The sequence below is a fragment of the Protopterus annectens genome, chromosome 1.part1 (assembly GCF_019279795.1).
Source record: "Protopterus annectens isolate FY-2018-M chromosome 1.part1, PAN1.0, whole genome shotgun sequence".
Taxonomy (NCBI): domain Eukaryota; kingdom Metazoa; phylum Chordata; order Ceratodontiformes; family Protopteridae; genus Protopterus; species Protopterus annectens.
This window is the reverse complement of record NC_056726.1, coordinates 1825752068-1825773682: the sequence shown is the minus strand read 5'-3', so window position 1 is coordinate 1825773682 and position 21615 is coordinate 1825752068. Positions and strand designations below refer to the sequence as shown.

General features: G+C 36.7%; 1 protein-coding gene across 1 annotated transcript in view; it reads left to right on the top strand.

Annotated features, from left to right (window-relative positions):
* The window catches only part of CSF3R (colony stimulating factor 3 receptor), a 556874-nt gene that overhangs the window by 414867 nt on the left and 120392 nt on the right, over positions 1 to 21615 (top strand). Inside the window, exon 13 of the mRNA XM_044089705.1 lies at positions 20871 to 21011. Coding sequence (XP_043945640.1) covers positions 20871 to 21011 — 141 coding nt within the window. The remainder of the gene's footprint in view (positions 1 to 20870; positions 21012 to 21615) is intronic.

Sequence of the window (21615 nt, the reverse complement as noted above, 5' to 3'; positions counted from 1 at the left end):
ATTATGGAAAGCTGATATTCTAAATGGAATCCTTCAGGCATAGACAAGAAAGCCTTGGGGTTGTCTTTGGCCTGGGAGGCTATTTTTACTTCAGAATTGGCATTGGTAGACTTAATTTTCCCTCTTAGTTGTTTGTTTAGCCAATGAGAAACAGTTTTTATCCTGCTGAGTACTGCACTTCCTAATTTTAACAATGACTTTTTTTCTTTTGTTGTACAGTCTGTTTTTGTTTAGATTCCACCAGGATGGTTCATTTTTTCAGTTTGATCTAAGCTTGTGCCTGATAGGCACAGCTGTCTGTATGCGTCTAGTAACATGATTGTACACAGCTTCTGTGTACAATTCTGCATGGGCAGCTGTGTTTTCCAGATTTGGCAGAATTTGAAATTCTGTCAGGTATTGCTTAATAATATGTAATTTGCCTTAGAGTGGTTCCTAACTGTTACAGGGTTTTCTGGGGTTACTGAAGGTTCCCTCATATGTTCCTTCTGATCCATGGACTGCTGCAAGCATTGAATTGTGCCACTCATTTGGGTTTCATACTTACTATGACATAAAAAAATAGTTTCTAGTGGTTGTGCAGAGGACTAATATCCTTGATAAGAGGGTACATGTTCGAGTCTTTTTTACTGCATTTAAGGCATGCTGTATAGAGTATCCCCCACCCCACCCCATATTGTCTTTCTGTTTTTTTAATTTTGTTTGCTGTTTTGTTTTTCCAATGAAGTGCCTCTAAGCCACAATATCACTAAAGAAAATGAAGTTAGGGAAAGTAGCAGGCTCAGATGAAGTCACAGCAGATCTGGTGAAGATGATGGGTGAGATGGGGAGAAATGGCTTCCGAGGGTACTCCTAACAGTATGGAGAGAAAAGGAGTATCCCAGATGACTGTTGCAGTAAGACAGATAGTTGAGAAGCAGGTAGAGATGAGGAAAGAGTCTAAATGGGCAATCCCAGACATGGAAAAAAACATATCACAAGGTCCAAAGAAAGCTGATTTGGGCAGTCCTGTGGTGGTTTAAAATCCCATAAACATTGACAGAATTAGTGCAGGCTATGTACAAGGACACAATGGCTGAAGTACACACAGTGTTTGGTTTCACGGAGGGGTTCCCAGTAGGAGTAAGTGTGTATCAGGGTTTAGCTCTGACCCCACTGCTGTTCATAATGGTGATGGACTACATCACCAAACAAGCTGGAGGAAAGATCAACAGAGTTGCTATATGCAAATGATGTGACATTACAAAGAGACTCTGAATGAGAACTTCAGCAAATGACAGAGGAATGGAATGCAAAACCAAAAGCACATGAGATGAAACTGAGAACAGATAAGACAGCTTTAATGGCAATAAATGTAATGTAATCAGAAGGAGTTGAAAGTGACATAGAATGGAAAATAGTGGAGCAGGTTAACAGCTTCAAGTATGTGGGAGGGGCGGTTGAGGAGAAGGGAAGTCTAAATGAGGAGATTAAAGCTAGAATCAGAGGGGCTGCAGGCAACTGGTAAAGAGTGTTAGGGGTAGTGTATGACAGAAGAATGCCAAAGAAGCTGAAAAGTAAGGTGTACAAAACAGTGGTGCGACCAGTACTACTGTATGGTACAGAAACCTGGGCAGTTGATGAGTTGTACATTGTGAGGCAGATGAAATGAGGAATCAAAGCAGAAGCCAAACTAGCTCCAAATGCAGAGAGATTCAAAGAGACCAGATTTCAGTGGTTAGGGCACAAGTGCAGAAAAGCAGATGATGATTTGGTGATGAACATTTGGGACAGACATGAAGAAGATAAGAGGAAACAAGGGTGTCCAGCAAATAGACGGATGGATTTTGTGGGAGAAGGCTGTGACAATCAGGCATGACACTTGAAGAAGGTAGGAGAGTGGCCTTTAATTGATGGAGATAGTGACAGTTGACACAACACCCCGACCCCGTGTGGAAAATGGGAAAAAGGGGATTGATGATGATGATGATGATGATGATGATGATGATGATGAAGACAAATATGAAGCGTATCCCAGATGTTTAGTATTCCTCTTCCCTAAGTGTCATTAAAGCACAATATTTAAACTTCTGCCAGGTGTCCAGTGTTCCCTCACCTCTAAGTGCCATTAAGGCACAATGTTTAAAGTGGCTAGTGATCCCCCTGACCCATGTCTTGTTTATGTGCCTTTAATACACACTGTTCAAAAGATATTTCTGGTGGCTAGTATCGTCACTGACCTTTGTCTTGATTAAGTGCTGTTAAGGCATGTAGTTCAAGAGCTAGCCATAATGTCACCACATAATCTTGTACAACTTGATCATTAGTGTAGGGGATGGTGGACATATGACAACCCCCTAACCCCCCCCACACACACACACACACACACACGAACACACACAGACTTACCCTATCCTCTAAACTAGCCCCCTTGTGGCATAGTCCTAGGCAGACACACACTCACACATATGCATACCCCAACACTTCCTGCCTGCCAAATGTCTTGCCACTTACTTTTTGGCCATGTTCATTAACACAAGCATCTGTGAGTGGCCATGATAATTTATACAATGCTTACTAATAAAGGGATTAAGAATGACTAAACAGACCAGTGTCATTTTCTGCTAGTGTTCTTCATTTTTATGTTCATTAAAACATATTTCACTACCTACTGATGTTGTACACTAGAGTTCATTTTTTAGGACATGATTTGTATTTATTTATTTTTATTTATTATTTATTTATTTACATTTGTTGACCAGAAGTGTCTGATTGGACGTAGGTACATTTTCAGCGGAGGCCCGAGGGGAAAAACTCCACAGTTAAAATATACAGACAGTAGTTACATTGGATTTACATAGCAATTAACAATTTGATCAACATAGCAATTAAACATTACAAACATAGTTACAGATGAACATAGTACATCAGTAGACAACTAGAATCTTTATTATCTGCGAAGTACATAACAGACATTAACAATTGTTACAATAAGAAGTTCCTGCTGTATAATAAGTAGTTAGGCTTATGAGCATCCAAGATTGCTATAATCAAGGTAGTTAGTGGGGTGGAAAGAAAGGTGGTGGGTGATATTAGAGGGGGAGTTGCAAGGGCATAGCCAACAAGTTTTTAGGTACGCTTTTAGTAAAGTTTTGAAGTGGGTGCATGATGGTACAGAGGTAATTGTGGGTGGGAGGGAGTTCCATAATTTGGCTATGGCGCAAGAGAATAGTGCTTCTCCAGCAGAGTTATTGGCTTTAGTGACCTGTAAGTGATTTTTGTTGCTGGATCTTAGTGGTCTGGTGGTGCGATAGGGTCGCAGTAGATTCTGGAGGGATGGGACTTTTAGTGGATGGTTTACTGGTTTGTGGGCGAGTGCGAGTGGATACCATTGAAGGAGGTGAGGGAGTTCAAGCCAGCCCAGTTCAGCAAGGGAGAGACAGTGGTGACTATGGTAGGATGCTCCTGTGGCAAATTTGGTGATTTTGTTGTAGCAGGTCTCGAGCTTGTTTAGATCACATTGCCTTAGGTTGGTATATATTGGAGAGGCATAAAGTAGGATGGAGATAAGGTGAGAATTTGCTATTGAAATCTTTGCTACTTTGGTGAGAAGTTGCTTATTTCTGTATAACGCTCCTAGTTTTTTGTGGACTTTTTTATGGTCATGGATGTGTGAATGTCAAATTTTAGTTTATTGTCTATTTCAACTCCTAGCAATTCGGTGTGTTCTGTTGGGTGTATAGTGGTATTGTCTTTTGCTGTGATGTTAAAGTGAGAGTTGTTTTGAGTATGTTTGGTGGGTTGGAAGATGAGTAGTTTAGTTTTGTTTTGGTTGAGTATTAATTGGGCATTGGATAACCAAGTTTCAACAGAGAAAAAGGCTTCCTGTTTGACTTTTTGCAGTTTGGGTAGGGACTGTGCTGAGCAGATGATGGTTGAGTCATCTGCGTATTGTATGAGTGTTCCATGTTTGGTGGCAGAGGCTAGATTATTGGTGAAAATAGAGAAGAGTAAGGGTCCAATGATGGATCCTTGGGGAACCCCTATGGAGACAGGTAGTTGGGAGATATGTCATTCTGCCATACAATGGATTGTTGGTGGTCAGACAGGTAACTCTGAAACCAGTCGGTGACTGATTGAGAGAATGATAGGTTATTGAGAACAGAGATGAGGTGTTTGTTTGAGACCATGTCAAATGCTTTAGATAGGTCTAGGAAAGTAGCAGAGGAGAGATAGCCATTGTTTTCATGCTGAAGGATAGTGTTATTAAAGCAGAGTAAGGCAGTGGTGGTGCTATGGTTTGGTCAGAAATCATGTTGAGTATTGGGAAGGTGGTTGTTAGTAAGGAGGTAGTCTGAGACCTCAGAGTGAATACATCTCTCTAGTATTTTGGAGAGTGGAGAGAGAATAGCTATGGGGCGGTAACTGGTTAGTTCTGTGGAGGGGCCACCTTTGTGGAGGGTAATTATATGTGATACTTTCCATAGTGTGGGAATGTAACTTTCTGACAGAGATCAGTTAATCAAGATGGATATTGGACAGGCTAGCGCATCAACTGCAATTTGTAGGTATTCATTTGGGAGGTTGTCTGCTGCTAATTTGGTGGGCTTAAGTTTAGTTAAACGTTTTTTTATGTTGGAGGTAGGAACAGGAGAAAAAGAGAAGACAGTGGGGAGATTACTAGTTGAATGTGTGGGTTGGAGTGGATGGGGATTGTGTTGTTTAGCCTGTGATAGTATGGTTTGTGTGAAGTGTGCGTTGAATGAGGTAGCAATATTTTAAGAGGAGTGAGGGATGTTAGGAGGAGGGGTACTGACTTTACCTGGGTGGAGGATGGAGTTTATGGAGGACCAGAATTGTTTGGGGTTGTGTTGGGAGGAGTCTAGGGCAGACTGGTAGCATTGGAATTTGTCCTGTTTTATTAGCTTTTTGACTCTATTGCGTAGTTCTAGGAATTTCTGTCTAGTTGAAGGGAGTTTGGTTTTGTGCCAGTGCTCCCATGCTTTATCCCTGTTTTTCATTTCTGACATAGTGGTTTTCTGTAGCCATGGGGAGGGTTGTGCTTTGGTTCTGGAAAGTCTTATGGGGGCATGGTAATTAAGGATGCTCAGGAAGGTAGTATTAAAAAATTAAACTGCGTCATGAAGACTGAGATACTTTAGAGGATGCCAGTTACATTCTTTGAGGGATGAGATGAATGTGAGTTGGTTAAAGTTTAGTTTTTTACATATTTGACAGTAGATGACAGGTTTAACTTAGTATAGGTGTTTTTTGAGTAGGAATGTTGGGGAGTGATCATTGATAAGCAGCCTGCTATATATGACTGGGGGTTCTTACTGACTAGTATCCAATCTAGGGTAGTGTACTTGGAGTTTTTATTTATCCTGGTTGGCGACTGGACTAGTTGGGTGAAGCCATGAAGGTTTAGATGATGGGTTGGATGATTGCCAGTCAATATTGAAATCACCTAAAATTATAGTTTCTTGGGGAGACGGTGGGTAGTCCAGCTAAGGAGGTTTTCTAGTGGAGGGATGTTTTGGCATGTATTGTAGTTGTAGTTGTAGTATATATGTATGTATATGTATTGTGGTTGTAGTATATAATCTCTCAAATGTACATCTGAAATATGCATATAAGATACTCATTACTACAGATACTGATCTACAGTTAATTAAGGAATGACATCCTGTTTTCAAGAGTTGATGTTCTCTGAATTATATCCTGAATTGTTAAGTGTGATTTCAGGTCATTACAGTGATTCAGCTATAATTTTCTAATGCTTCTAGGCAACATCTAAATTACAACATAAGACAATATTCAAGCTATTGTCAATTGATGTTCTATGCTAAAATTAAATTCCACAAGTTTCCCATTTTTTAAAATCCTCTGACATATCAAATGTCAGTATTTTATGGTATTTTCCAGAAAAATGGAAAATAATTGAATGTGCTCATAATACTCACTTCTGTATGAAGCAACAGTTCTTACTCAAATACTTATTGGGAGGACAGTGTATATAGAGCATGTCTCTAAATTCAAATATTTTTAGTATCTCACTTCTATTAGCTTTCTACTTTATGACTTGTTGATCTCTTTTTACTAGATTTAGTAACTGTGGTCATTAGTATAAACTTTTGTTCAACCCTCCTAACATATTCTGTTTTTCTAGCTATGGTCTGGTGAATTGAGAAAAAGCAATGCATCTAAGCTGACTGTAAAGAATGTTACTTACCCCAAAGTTGAAGATATGGTTACCACCAGGCAAATAAATTCAGCTCAAACTTTGCCCCTCCCCATTTATCTCACATGAAATATATGAAAATGATTCGCCACCAGAAATCACACAATACTAAGTCCTGTTAGTGCTATCAAAAGCAAAACATACTGCATTAATGGGTCTTGGCCATATCGCAGGATGCATCTTGAATAGCATGAAGCACAATTTAGCCACATCCCTAACAACATTGTTCAACCTTAACCTCCATACTGGTTTTATATGAAGTGAATAGAAAACAGCAGCAGTTACTTCCCTGTATAAGGGAGGACCTTCCATGGACACAGACAGTCACAGACCCATAAGTCTGACCAGCCTCATAAGTAAAGTTATGGAAAGAATTATCAATAAGGTTATTAAGGACATATGGAACCTCCAAACACTAGACCAATCTCAGTTTGTGTTTATCAAACGCAGGTTATATTTACTCAGTCTGGTGAACTTGTTTGTAAAGATCACCAAAGCAATGAAGGTAAAATGGCACATAATGCCCTCCTCAACCTGCCTAAGGCTTTTGACACAATACCCCACTCAGGCATAGGAGAAAAGCTTAATAAACTAGGAATAAACCCCTTTGTCACACAGTGGATTGTTAACTGGGTCACATATAGGATGGAGTATAGCTAAAGAGTGGATGCTACCTCCCCAAGAAAATCAGTCAACAGCAGTGCCCCCCAGGGTTCAGTGTCGGGACCTCTTTGGTTCGACATTTACACTCAGAAGTAAAGATAATACCAAAGGGTCTGGCTTACTACGTTTGCAGGTGACTACATGCAAAGCATCCTTTGACCTATCACTGATGAACTTACATCACATCTGCAAGGCGAACTGTATCAGAAATATTCAATCCAGTCACTTAAACAGAATGGTTTGGAGGCACAGGTACATCTTCCAGAGAATAACACTGCTCTCATACAAACTCTCCATCCACATAAAACAAAGCTCATTCCTGACTACAATTAAGCATAACTTGGGTCATTGGATGGGAAAAGGCACATTTATCCCAAGACTCCCCGTGTACTACTAATGGACAGAGGCAGCTCTTAAATGCTTTATCCTAATGGATGGGTACCTATCAAATAGGTATGTTTTGATATAGCAATTATCACTAGAGTAACATATAGCTACAGATCTTGGATTGGAATAGGTGAATCTAAACTCCACTGTGATAGGTCAATTTTAAGCACTAAATGGGATAACTGGCTTGGAGTAAAATGCCCTTCAAGGGCAGTCAGCCTAGTACTAACCTATGAACCTATTACCAAAACATATATATTGATTAATGGAAGAAAATATAATATAATGTAATACAGGAGCAAATACAAGCAGTAATTTACCACGAGCTTCAATAATACATGAACAGACCAACTTTTCAAAGAAATTATTCTGTCCAGAGTTTCACAGTAATGGATCTATTATAAACTGATGTGAAAAGAAGATTCTATAACATAGCAAAGAAAAACTTAAAAAGATGGCAAAATAGAAAATGAATGGAGAAATATGAGTAGGAAAGAATTTCAGCTATCCAAATAGCGTATGAGCCGATGAAGTAAAATGTGCTGCTTTCAGATAGATAGCTACGAGAAAATTCGAGAAAATTCCTGATAAAGAGAGGTAGCTAAGATATACTCAGATAAATGGGCAACACAAAGGCAGTACTAGGAAATATAACTTCAACATATCATATCTCAATAAAGAGAGCAAATGAAATGAGAGGTGAAACAATATTTGCTTGTCTTGATGGCCATTTGCATTGCCAAATGAAACAAAGTTCATTTTCACTGATGACTAAGGAGTATATGCTTCAAACATTTACATGGATACAAGATCAACAGTAATACCTTTCCATATTATCCAACTTAAAAAAAACAAAGAAAAGTACCTCACAAAGAAATTCAGCTGATAACACATTCAAACAAATGCTGCACCTTAAGAGGTCCCTTCATAACTTCCTATTTATAAGGCCTATTTTAATAGTTATACATTCAATATTAGTTCAGTCCTATGTTAATTGAATACTCGGAAGACAAGGACAAAGTCTTATCCATATTAACCAGGATTAAACAATGGAGATTTTCCATATCTTACTTTTTTTTTTGGCTAATCAAGTAAATTTACTAGGCACAAGTGTCCATTTTCAGGTGCAACCCAGGAGTAGACAGTAGGAAAATGGGAAAAAAATGGAGGCTGGTAAAATCAGACTATGTACAACGGAAAGCAACTTTCTCACAGCTTACAGCCTGAGTCATATACACTAACTGCTGGACTTAACACTGTGACGGAAAATGTGTTGCTCAGTTCTGCACTGATACAGAAAGAAGGCTTCCAGCCCTGTTTCTCCCATTATCTTATATGCCCTGTACAAGAGTCTCATCCTGACTGCCACAAAATAAACCCAGAGTTAATAAAGTCTGAAGCCTTGTAACTGTTACCCAGTGCTCAATATTATGTGGACTGCTCCTATTAGAATAAGAAATTATATATCAACTTCCTAATTATTAAATATCATCTTCCGGATTCTTGGAAACCAGTTGTGATAACATTATATGGCATACTAAAACTGAGTATAAGGAATCCACCTACATGGCACAAATAGATGTAGTTCAGACTGCTACTCTGATGAACTAGGTTTAAGTAGCAGGCCTGAATTTCAGGTAAGTCAGCTGGCAGGCTGGACTTTCTGACCAATCACCAGCTGGCTCATGTTAGATGGAAGGTGGCAGGTAATAACACTACCACTGTGACAACTACCCAGCAGAGGCCAGGAAGAATAGCCTTGACATGCAAAGAGTTCCAGAGGGGCAGTCTGCCAATGAATGTACAGTTCTTTTGTTGAAGGTTGGACATGGCAATATAGAAATAAGCTGCCATGCAGGTGGGCCATAGGAGGTGTTGAATGTCACCTGACAACCAGTAAAGAAGTTTGACAAAGCACATATTCATGAATCTGAACAGACTATCATTGATATTATACCAGCAACTGACTCTCACCCCTACTGCCTGAATATAACACATGGTTAAATATAGTTATTTCCACCTCTCAGGATGTGTATTATAAAACAAGCAATAGTACTGGGCTTGAATTCCATTGGAGCCACTAAAACAGGTGACAGTATGGGCATTAAATCCACACCAGTGGTATAAGATATATGATATGAGTAGGGATATGACCTCTCAGTCAAACCAGGTAAACTTCTGGCCATAAAGGCATGAAGTAAATGTGCACTGTTGCCTTGACTAATAGCCAGTGCCTGTCACACCCAAATAAGCTTTATGATGTAGTCATGCAGATCTTAGTAATAATCCCTGGCTCACCAGGATACCATCCACCTGAGACTGAGCCCAGTAGCTTTGAATATAATCTTACCACCAGTACATGAAACTTTTCCAAAATTATTTTACATACAAACATATCCAAGCAATATTTTCTAGAAGGGGATACTTGAAAACTATCCAGTACAAGCACCTTCCTCCCTAGTCTGTAGTGCCCTACCACCAACATAGCTGCTTTGACAAACCAACATTTCTGTTTATACATAAAATAATTCAATCTTTGAAAATTTGCATACTAGCAATAATTTGAGCAGTGCCACTCCAAAGGGCATATGACCACAGTTAGTTGGGCACCTACTCACAATGCATACTGTTAAGCAAATAAATCACTAGCCACAAATATTTAAGATTCAATAATAAAATGTTTTACTTAAAATAAATAACATAAAACGTTACACTTGAAAAGTAAATATGCAAACAGAAATATTCTTAGACAAGGAAGTCAAAACAAAGGTTATAAACAGAGGATGAATACAGAAAGCATAATCAGCTAAACTAGACTTTAACTACTGTAACTGAAGGAGTACTGGGCCCTCAATGTGTTTATCTTTCAAGATCAAAAACAGATTATTTAATGTCCTTACAGACAGTGTAATACAGCTGAGCTCTTTCCATTTAGCCATGTTCCTGTAGGAAAATCCAGCAGCTGACTCTTTAGCAGGCAAAGCAATAATTGACTTACAGTCTGTCTCCCTCTCTTTATATGAGTCCCAAAAGGATTTTCTGTGGTTCCACTTTGAATTTTAGAAGATGAGTTTTTGTTTCCATAGTTACATACTTTATAGGAAAAGAGTAGCAATGAGTTAACCTTAATAACAACTCAACTTCATTCCTACCTCTATCTAAACAGGAAATGCAACTGTACTCTTCAGTCCATACCTCTGAAGCTCTCCTCCCCCTTTACTCCTGGATAACCTTCTTACCTTCCTAACCTCACCCTCAAATGTAGATTGTATATGTAAATAAACAGTAAAATCTAGCTATTATGCTATATGCCTGTCTTTTTCTCCTGAACAAAACTGTAATTTTTTTTTTCTTTTTTTGAATGCAACCTGTTGTTTGTAATGCAAACTGTCTTTGAAACTATTCATGTAAGTAAACTTTGTGTTGTGGAGCTTTTCTCCTCGGGGCCTCCACTGAAAATGGGTTCCCCAAGCCCAGTGGACCTCCCCGGTCATCAAACTGGAATAAATAAATAAATAAATATAAATAAATAAAGTAGGCATCACTGTGTGACCTAGTGTGATTTCTTTCTAGAAGTATTAGGCTTTAAGCACTGCAGAGGTCTACAAAGTCACAGAATACCAATAGTGTCATTTTCAAACTGTAATAGATTAGCAAAGTAACAAATGTACAGTTTCACATATTTTTTGAAATATCACACATTTTCTAAAAAGGCAAGTACAATGCAACTTCTCTTACTTGGATCTTTTAGAGAACTGTTTACATTTTTTCTTAATTCAGTACAGCTTTAGTATAACTTAGTTCACTTTTCTTGCATTTCCTTTCTGAAAGATAATTTACATGTCCTAAGCTTGTTGCAGCTTTTCCACATCCATGATTGGGTTATGAAGGTGCTGATGCCAGGCAGGGTAGGGAAACAAGTGTGTCAGTGGTGTACCAGGGAAGACTTGAAGGTTAGACATATAGTGGCCTAAAACAAAATTTCCCATACTCGGTTATATCATGAAGTGATCTGATATCACTGCAGTGTTGCAAAGACTGGTTAACAAAGAGAGCACAGAAGGGCTGCACTAAGTTACTTTGTAACTTAATGCAGCATGCTGAGCTACATAATTCATTATTCATTCAGGCGGCATCATTATCAGCCCCCTTTTCAAACAAGATTACTGCCTAATGGAAGTAATGGCAGCTCAGCAAAAGAAAACTCTGAGTAGAATAACGGTGTATGTGAATCCCAGCCCATATTCAGAATAGGCTCAGTAAAAGGAGGAAGAGCTATGGCCTGTGATGCCAGTGGCTGGGTTCATTCAGTAGGCCATGTGTTACAAAATGTATAATATGTTATGAAATATTTTTCTCAAAACTGCAGCAAATAGCACAATTGCGTGTATGACATTTTGACTATACATTTGTCCGTCATATTTTATACTCTGTATTTTACTGTAACTTGCTTGAAATCTTGAAATGATCTGTGTGTATAATGTGAATATATGGAATATATATATATATATATATATATATATATATATATATATATATATATATATATATAAGATTACCACAGTTAGTCTAAACAACTAAATGGTGACTGTCGAAACTTCAACCTTGTAAGTTTGAACACAGAAACATCAATGCACTGCTACACATGCCACAAGAAATAGCCTTGGTGCATGATTTCATATCAAAAAATTAAATAACATAATTTTTGGCAAGGGAGCAAGCTCCCCTGCACCCTCCATGATTGTATACTATCAGGGAAAGGGCATATTCCCCAACCCTCAGATTTGTGTAATTTGATTATCTGTCTACCATTTCTTTAGTTGAAAAAATATGATCAACCACACGCTTGGCATATACCAGCCCACACACACACACACACACACACACACACACACACACACACACACATATATATATATATATATATATATATATATATATGTATATATAGGATCTTAGGAAGTTACTAGGCTATTGGCCCTGAGGCCCTTACAAGCCTAGCAAATAATTTAGCCCATGTTCCGATAAGTCAGCACCCAATGCCCCTGTCCAGCAGGGACACAGGTGGAATCCCAGGGGTATATTTTCTGTTCCCCATCCAGTTATCCAGGTTATACTTAAAAAGGATTAATGAGGTACTCTGTTTGATGTGGAGAGGGAGTCTATTCCACAGAAGGGGGGATGTCTCAGGGACAAGTCTGTCCTGCCAATAAATCCCATTGATGTCACAGGCCAGGTTAAGGTCATGCATATGGGTTACTCAAGTGAAGCTTGACTTGCAGATAGGCAGCAGTCGCATCAAGGCAGGGTCTGAGATTGCTTTGTATACCAGACAGTGGTCACCTATGAGGATTCTGATGAGACTGAGTAGAGGGACATATATAAATATATACACACACACACATACATTCCACAAAAGCAAATTCAGTAGCAATCAAGCACTTTGTTGATATGGCAATAAAAATAAATAAACAAAGCACAATATTGACAAAAGGATTAACCAATTTGATCGTACAATTCCACTTAACAATGTTGGCTAAATATATAGAACACAATAATCAGATATATCTATATGTCCAATCAAATCTTTACAGCCATTTAACATTTTTAAAAATATAATCATTACAATAAAAAATGAAAGCGCATATACAGTACCTTAGGCAATCAATATCACTATATACTAGTAAAATATACAAAAAGTCATAGAAGTCTTATTAAAATAACTCATCACAATATGCTAACAATACAAAAAGTACAAAAATCTCCATTAAGCTAATAGATTGCAAAAAAATAACAATTATAATAATGATTTACATAAAGGTACACTATAACAATAGACTAACAAAACAATTTACATGAGTATCTGATACAAGATGTGTTGGCATTATTACAAGAGAGAAAGAGATAAAAAGTAATTAAAGAGGTAAAAAAAAACTATTCACACAGTAGAGAGCTTAATATTCATCACACAGAAGGCTAGCAAGTAATATCATACTTTGAGAGATAACTAAGAACATTCTAGTTAATATGATTTTAGGTAGCTTTCAAATTCTACAGAGCAAGTGAAAAAAATAACAAATCTATACATGGTATACACATGCAGAACTGTTATTTTGTGGGTTTATACTCAGGGATAGTTTCCCAGGAAGACTAGGCTAGAAAAAGCATTCAGTAAGCTTACTGGCCCCACTAACTGAGGTCAGGAGAGAGGTATGCAGAGAGGCCAGAAAAGGATAGAGATAAGAACATGGAAAGAAGGAGGTTATTAGTCCGGGTTAGTACATGGACATAGCCATTGTGTTTTAAGGAATGTTTCTAGTTGCTTCTTGAAAAGTGGTATTGAAGAAAGAGATGATAGTTCACTGGGAAGCCTGTTCCAAGTTTTTCCCCACAGAGTTAGGAAAAAGACAGTCACCTGATTTATTGTTGGATTTATGAATGGCTACTAGTAATTTATTAGCTGAGCGTAGGGTTGTAAGATTTTTGTAAAGGGTGATAAAGCTACAGAGTATTGGAGTGTTACTGGGATAATGCAAAATCTTTTGGGTGATAGTAAGTTGCTGAAATAGAAGCTGATTTTGCAGTTTCAGCCATCCTAGCTGTTTAAGATTTTGACAATGCTGAGTCCTAAATGGGGAGCCAGTGGCAAATCTGGCAATGTTATAATAGGAGGTTGCCAGTTTATTGAGGTTACTTTTGAACAGATTAGTATAAATAGGGGAGGCATAGAGGAGGGTGGAGATAAGATGTGTGTGGGCAATGGTAGTTCTAGCTAAAGGAGTAAAGAAAGGTTTAATCCTGTAAAGGGAACATAGTTTTCTATTAACTGATTTAATGGTTAAGTTAATGTGTGAATCAAAGTTAAGGTTGTGGTCAGTTCTTACACCTAAATGTTTAGTGGTCAGATCAGGTGCTATGAGAGTGCCATTACTGGATGTAACTGTGAAATTTATAGGGGATAACTTTCGTGTTGGAGTGAACAGTAGTAATTTAGTTTTTTTAGGAGGAGGCAGCGTTGAAGGAACCAGTTTTCTACTAAGTTAAATACTTTTTTGGTGATGGACTGGAGTTCAGCAGAAGAGGCAGTGCTGCAGATTAATGTGGAATCATCTGCATATTGTATGCAGGTAGCTTGAGGAAGGTTAGCATTTAGATCGTTAATGAAGATAGAGAAAAGGAGAGGTACCAGGATAGAGCCTTGAGGGACACCAAGGGTAATAGGGAGGTGGGTGGATAAGTTATTGTCCCAGAGGACTGTTTGTTGTCTGTTTTCTAGATAGGACTTGAACCATTGCACTGTCTGTGTGTCTAATGAAAGTGATTTAAGTATATTTATAAGTAACTGATGGTTAACCATATCAAAGGCTTTAGAGAGGTCAATAAAGAGCACAGAGGAAAGCATGTTGTTATTGCGATTTTTATTAATGCAGTCAGAAAAGGATAAGAGTGCAGTGGTAGTACTATGGAATGGCCTAAAGCCATGCTGACAGTCAGCTAATAGGTTATTTTGGAGAAGGTGTTCAAGTAGATGCCAGTGAATACATTTTTCCATGATTTTCGCTAATGGAGAGAGTAAGGCTATGGGATAAAGTTTGAGAGTTTGGTTGAGTTACCGCCCTTATGTAGTGGGATAATATGGCAGATTTTCGAGAGAGATGGGATGGAACCTTCAGTAATGGTTCTATTTATTGGGATGGAACCTTCAGTAATGGTTCTATTTATTAGGATGGAAATGGGTTAGACAAGCACTCTTGCTGCACTTTGCAGGTACTCAGCTGGTAGCAAGTCAGCTGAGGGTGTACATGGTTTAAGTTTTTGAAGTAAGGTATAGATGAGGGATGTTGGAACTGGTTGTAAATGAAATGTAGGAGGTAATCTAGTTAAGGAGGGAGGCAAAATTGAGCTAACAGGTGGTAGGGTATTTGTTAGAGATCGGACGGTTTCAGTAAAAAAGTTGTTGAAAGCATCAGCAATCTGGTTGGGTGAGTTATGAGAGAAACCAGAAGGGATTGGTGTCTTGGAGTGTCCTGGGTGTAGGAGTCTGTTAACACCTGACCACAAACTTTGTGGTTTCTGTTGATGGGTTTGCTAGAGTTTAAAGTAAAAGTTTTTTTGTCAAGAAGTATTGATTTTTTTAGTGATATTTCTCAGCTGTTTAAAGTTTTGATGATCGGTTGGGTTTTTAGTAGTTCTCCATTTGGCCCAGATTTTGGTTCTCAGTAACATTTTAAGCCTAGTCTCTTTTAAGCCTAGTCTCCTAGAAGTTTTATTAATTAACTCCTATCTCAGACCACTTGCTATAAGCTCAGGATTGAGGCTAACTACCTCATTTCACCCTGTCGGATATCAGCCAAAAAAAAACAACTGCCATTAAATGTTCTTTCTGTCTCAAAAAATACCTTTGCTTTTCCCCATGTTAATATTTTCCAGGACAAAAACAGTGAAATTCCTATAGTGTCACATCTCAGTGAATGTCTGTGTACATGATATGCATTTTTACTGCTAATTACATAAATGTAATGTTGAGCTATGATAATTTATTAACGTAATATAGTATAATAGTATGCTCTATATATAATGAAGAACATGTCTGTCACAGAAATATAGTTGTGGTGGTAGTGCTTTTCTGAACCAAACATTTTACCTGAAGGTGCATGATAAAAATATGGATTGTTTGATTATAGTTATACAACGTACCCAGATCAAGGGAAAAGGCACCCATTGTTTTATTACCCATAACATTATCCCTATTTATGCCCATTACACAAAGATCCTTTCTATTAACAACTATTATATTAACAAATTCAGGTTGCATTCCACAATTTTAAACATATACTGGAATGCACAAAGTATCTTTTACTACTTTCTGTATTTGAAAGGTATCAGTCCCACAGTGCACAAAAATTGTAGGAATTTGTTTTTTTAAAGATTCAATATTATAATCAGCTTTATATATATATATATATATATATATATATATATATATATATATATATATATATATATATATACAGATATTTCTGTGTGTATGTAGTTCATTCAGTAATGGTAATGGATTACTTTTATTCAATATAACCAATACTTTATTCTTAAAATCTTTATCTAAGTGTATCAGTCTACATTTGCTAATTAGCAAACCTTTCACTACATTTTGTTTTAAGTATCTTGGATTAGCACTATTGAAATGTAAATAGTGGTTATAACTAACTAGTCTGCTATTTTTTTAAACAGCATGTCTAATTTTTGCTAATTTCAGCATTCAAATACTGAATCTGCTGTCTAGACCTGTTAGCCTTGAAAGGCAAAAAAATGTTCTACTGTTCAAATATTCAGTAAATGTATTTAATAAAATCTGGTTCCTTTCCATACCTAAAATGAAATTGTCAATAAATCTACAATACAACAAAATATTATTTTTGCACCTAGAACTTAACGCAAACATCTTCTCAATTAGCTGTTATTATATTGACATAACTAAAGGCCATAACAGCCCTCATTATCATACTTGGAATCCGCTTATTAAAAATAAAAGGTTTTCTAAAATATACTGCAATGAATTCACTTGTTAGTTCAGTTATGTTTTTCAGATGTTAGCTTTCTCTAACAATCATCTCCTAATGGCATTATATCCTATCTTATTGAGGTATAAAATAATATAAAGCTTTAACATCAATACTAACCAAAATATAATCCTCCTGAACTCTTAAATACATAAGCTTTCTCAAAATATAAAAAAAGTATTTTGCATGTGAAAAATGTTATATTCTAGTGTATTTAAAGTATGATCTACAAGCACTGCAAGTTGTTTTGTTTTTGAACCCCAAGCACTAATTATTGGTCCAGATGGTGATATATCATTATTCAAATTACCTTTATGCTTTGCAAATGTCAACCAGGGAAATACATCATATAACATTTTTTGTTAGACAATGACTTTTCAGTTTCTTGCAATTATCTATCCATAGACATAATCACAAATGCTCATCCATTGTCTGACTTCAGATACACTTTTTTGTCTTTTATTGAATGCCTTTATAAATGCTGCTCTTAACTGAAATTACAATAGCATTTAGGTGGATGGTTAAAAGTATTTTTACAAGCCATCCAAAAAGAATGCTAAATGGGATAAAGGTCACTAAGTTTATAAATTCATAGATATGCCAAGGCCACTGAGTCTCATATTCATTCTTGGCTTGCTAGTACTCTACCCCAGGCAGCACCTCCTTTCTCCAGGTGGCCATTCAGGTCAAACTTGGAGTAAATTTTTGGATACCCATCCAGTCATCTAGTTTATGTTTAAAGGTAGACAGTGAATCTCACATGGTAACATGCAGGAGAAGTGTATTCCAGTGGTTTTTGGTAGTGCTAGGTTATAAACCTATACCTCCATTATGTTTTTATTTATCTGTTAGTGAAGATTTAAGCCCATGGTTCTGGTATTGATGGATATACTAGTCCTTTGGGGAAACAGGAAGTCCAGGATGCAAATAAAGAAAACACCATTTATGGACAAGGAAACAGGTAGAATTTATTAAGGCTTTTTCCTCTAGTAAATATCCAGATTTCATAAAACTGAATTTGTAAGACCATGATTTATATTTACAGTAAGCAGCCTGCGTGGAGTCATGAGCAAATGTTGGGGTTTCAGAGTTAGGATAAAGGTTATTTATGGGGATAAATTCAGTGGTATATCTGTGTGGGTCTGAGCATGAGTGTTTCTGGGTTAGGGTTAGAGTAAGGGTAAGGTAAAGGGACAGAGTTAATGGTGTGTGTGTGTGTGTGTGTGTGTGTGTGTGTGTGTGTGTGTGTGTGTGTGTGTGTGTGTGTGTGTGTGTGTTTGTGTTTGTGTTTTATGTGTGTGTGTATGTGTGTGTGTGTGTGTGTGTGTGTGTGTGCATTTTAAGTGTAGAGTATAGAGAATATGGAGAGTAGGGAAAGTAATTAGGGAATTGGAATAATGGTGTGCATGTGTGGTTATGATTGTGCCCAAGTGTCTTTTTTAGCAGTACTGCTAGAAAAGGGTTTTTATAAGTTAAAGTGAAAAGTTAAAGTTGGGGCAGGGTTAGAGATAGTATGAACAACTAAGGAGAGACAGTGGGCAATGCTAACCCTAACCTTGTCCCTTCACCTGTACCTACCTCTACCCTATATGTTAAATTATGAAAAACCCTTTCCTTAACAATATCATTGTGCAGACAAATTTAGTCTGGGGATATTGTTAGGATTTGGGATTAGTGATCTGGAAAGGAAACAATTTGCTTACTTTTTTGTTCACTTGGACTGCTAGAATCAATGTAGTTTACTTTTACATTTAAGTAATTCAATGAAATGTCATATAATCCTTATAAATATATACATGTGTATATATATATATATATATATATATATATATATATATATATATGTATATGTATATGTATGTATATATATATATATATATATATATATATATTTATTTATTTATATATATATATATATATATTTATATATATAAATATATATATATATATATATATGTATATATACATGGATCCCTACTATTAGATTATTGAATTACCAGAATTACCATAAGACCGACACTTACAACACTGAGACGAGAAGATCAACATTGCATAACAGCAAAAGTCTATAATGCCAAAAGGCATAAACATGAAACCCCAGCTGCAGATACTTGGAGCTTCTAAATGGACATCATGGTACAGTGCAGATCAGGAAAGCTACCCTTTCCCCACTGTAGTGCGATCTCAGACTTGGTATATATAATTTGCAGGGAGTGTGGGAGCATAGGGGGGCTTGCCCCTTGCAAATACATTAAAAAAGGCATTTTTTTAATTATGTGTTTGAAATTAATGCATGATATCATGGAATTTCTTACAGCTATAGCAGAAGTTTTGTATATTGGAAAATGGCAGATTTACTGTAAGTAAAGGTCTGTCCCTTTAAAGTGTAACTCACTGAAAGTTATGCATTATAAACTGAGAACTTTTCAGTTGATTTTTGTTTTCATTAAAAAGCGAAGGTGTTGTTCTGTTTGTATTTACAAGTGTTTCTTAGGTTTGGGAAGTGTAATGTAACATCTGATGGTGGTTATTCGGTGTTATGTATTTCTCCATTGTAAAGTTTAATTATTGTGTGCTTTTGATGTTGTCATCTCGTTGTAAGTTTCGGTCTTATAGTAATTTAATAATCTGATAGGGATCCATAAATATACATATACACACCTACACACACACACACACGCATGCACGTTCGCACATAAGCATACATGCAAATATGGGTCTGTATTAGAAGACCGAGCTCTTAGGTGATCGAACACCTAAACGTCGATCTTCTAATATCGAACCACACAACGTCGAACGTCCCAGGGAATATGTCACTCGGCCACAACACAAAAAACATTACTTTACAGCTAAATTAAGTGAGGGGCTTCACCCCCCACACCCCCCCTAACTAAATATACCAACTCCAAGATCGCTCAACAGTAGGGTAATAGCAGACTCCGGCGAACGACCAAGGGAAATCTTTCCCTGCGTTAAATTGGCCGTTCGCCATTGTTTGCTTTCGACATTGGAAGATCGACGTTTAGGTGTTCGATTACCTAAACATTCAGTCTTCCAATATAAACCATGCAAATATATAGAGATTTGAACTGTTTAACTGATTTTGCCTGATGTACCAGAGTGTTCACTTTTCTAGTAATAATCTAACAATATCCATTGTTTTATAAAAGTATTACAGAAACTACATGAATATGAAATTTTCATAGGAAATGCTTTAAAAAGAGCACAGTTAGCCATAGCTAGCCAATATTTTGCATTTTTTTAAGAAATTATGGAATAGTCATGCCCGACTATGCATGTTTTGCTACAATAAAATGAAATTTAAAATACTTAATTTATGACTTCATAAATGAATCTGGTTCCTTCTGTATTTCTATTTTTAACAGCTTTTAATGTGCAGATGACAATAACTATATATATGGCAAAACACTGCTTGAGGCAGACTTGTGGAAAATCAAGTAAATGACCTCAACAGGCAACATAATATTTTTTGCAATGAAATGTTTTCTCTGTATATATGTACATGAGTATGTGTGGGGATATTTGACCAATGGAATATCTGAAGTCAATACTTAATATAATGAAGGATAACCAAGTTCTGTGATTCTGTGGTTATTGTAGTTTTTTCAGATTTACATAATGCTGTAGAATTCAGGTGGATACATAGACTTAACCTGGTACCTGGTTTCTGTATCAAGCAACATGGATGAAAGTCCCTTATCTTTCTATGTAGGATACCCACCAGTAATACTAAGTCATGTCTTAGCCAATGTTAAAATACAGGAATTTGCTAAAGAAATTAAAAAAAAAATACTGCTTTAGAAATAAAAAATACTACAGGATTCTTGGCCTCCTGCAAAAGAAGTTAGAAAGTTTGTGAGAAGAAGATTAGATGTCCTCAAAATAAATGTTTGTGCTTTACTAGACCATAGTGAACATAAGAGCTGTTGCCTGTAGTGTTTCTTAATGAGCAACCTAATGACTGAGTAAGTATTATTTTAAATACTGATAACGTAAAACTGTGTTATAAATTATTATAGGTGCAGTCATTGATGCCTCAGAAAATTCATATGTTGTCAAGAATCTTGATGCTTACAGCCAGTACTACATATTAATAACAGCGACAACAGATGCTGGGAGTATCAATGGCACTGTCCTGACTATAAACACTCCATATTTTGGTAAGTAGCACCCTTTCTAAAATGGCTGCTATTTTTTTGCATTATATTAAGACTGTACCACGCAATTGTGCCTTTCTACTCTGATGAGTTATGATAAGTATAATCCATGTCAGTGCTTATGAGCTGCGCAGGAAATACATTAAAGCCTTGTATGATGCAGACATGAAGGCCAAACTGACCAGATTTAGAGGCCAGGGATGAGTATGTTGCAGCATGACCCTATTCTGGTGTGTATTGTTGCTGTTATATGGTGTTCTGCACTAAAAGAAGTAAGCAAAATATTTCTATAAAGCATTTCTTCACTTTTTTATTTATTTACTCACGTTGGTTGGGATTTTTAGATGGATTTAGAGGCCATTTTGTAGAGCTCCAGAAACATTTGTTTAATAATAACACACATTACATTTGCACATACAGAAAAATATTAAGTATTATAATATTAAATAAAGTGCATACAGAAATAATGGATACAAGAGTTGAAAAGGTATTAATATGAATATAAATTGTTATACAAAGGTGGACAATGTAAGAATGTATGTACAAAATCATGATGTGACTTGACCAGCTGTATCTGGCAGATGAAGATTAAAATGGCCAAGAATAA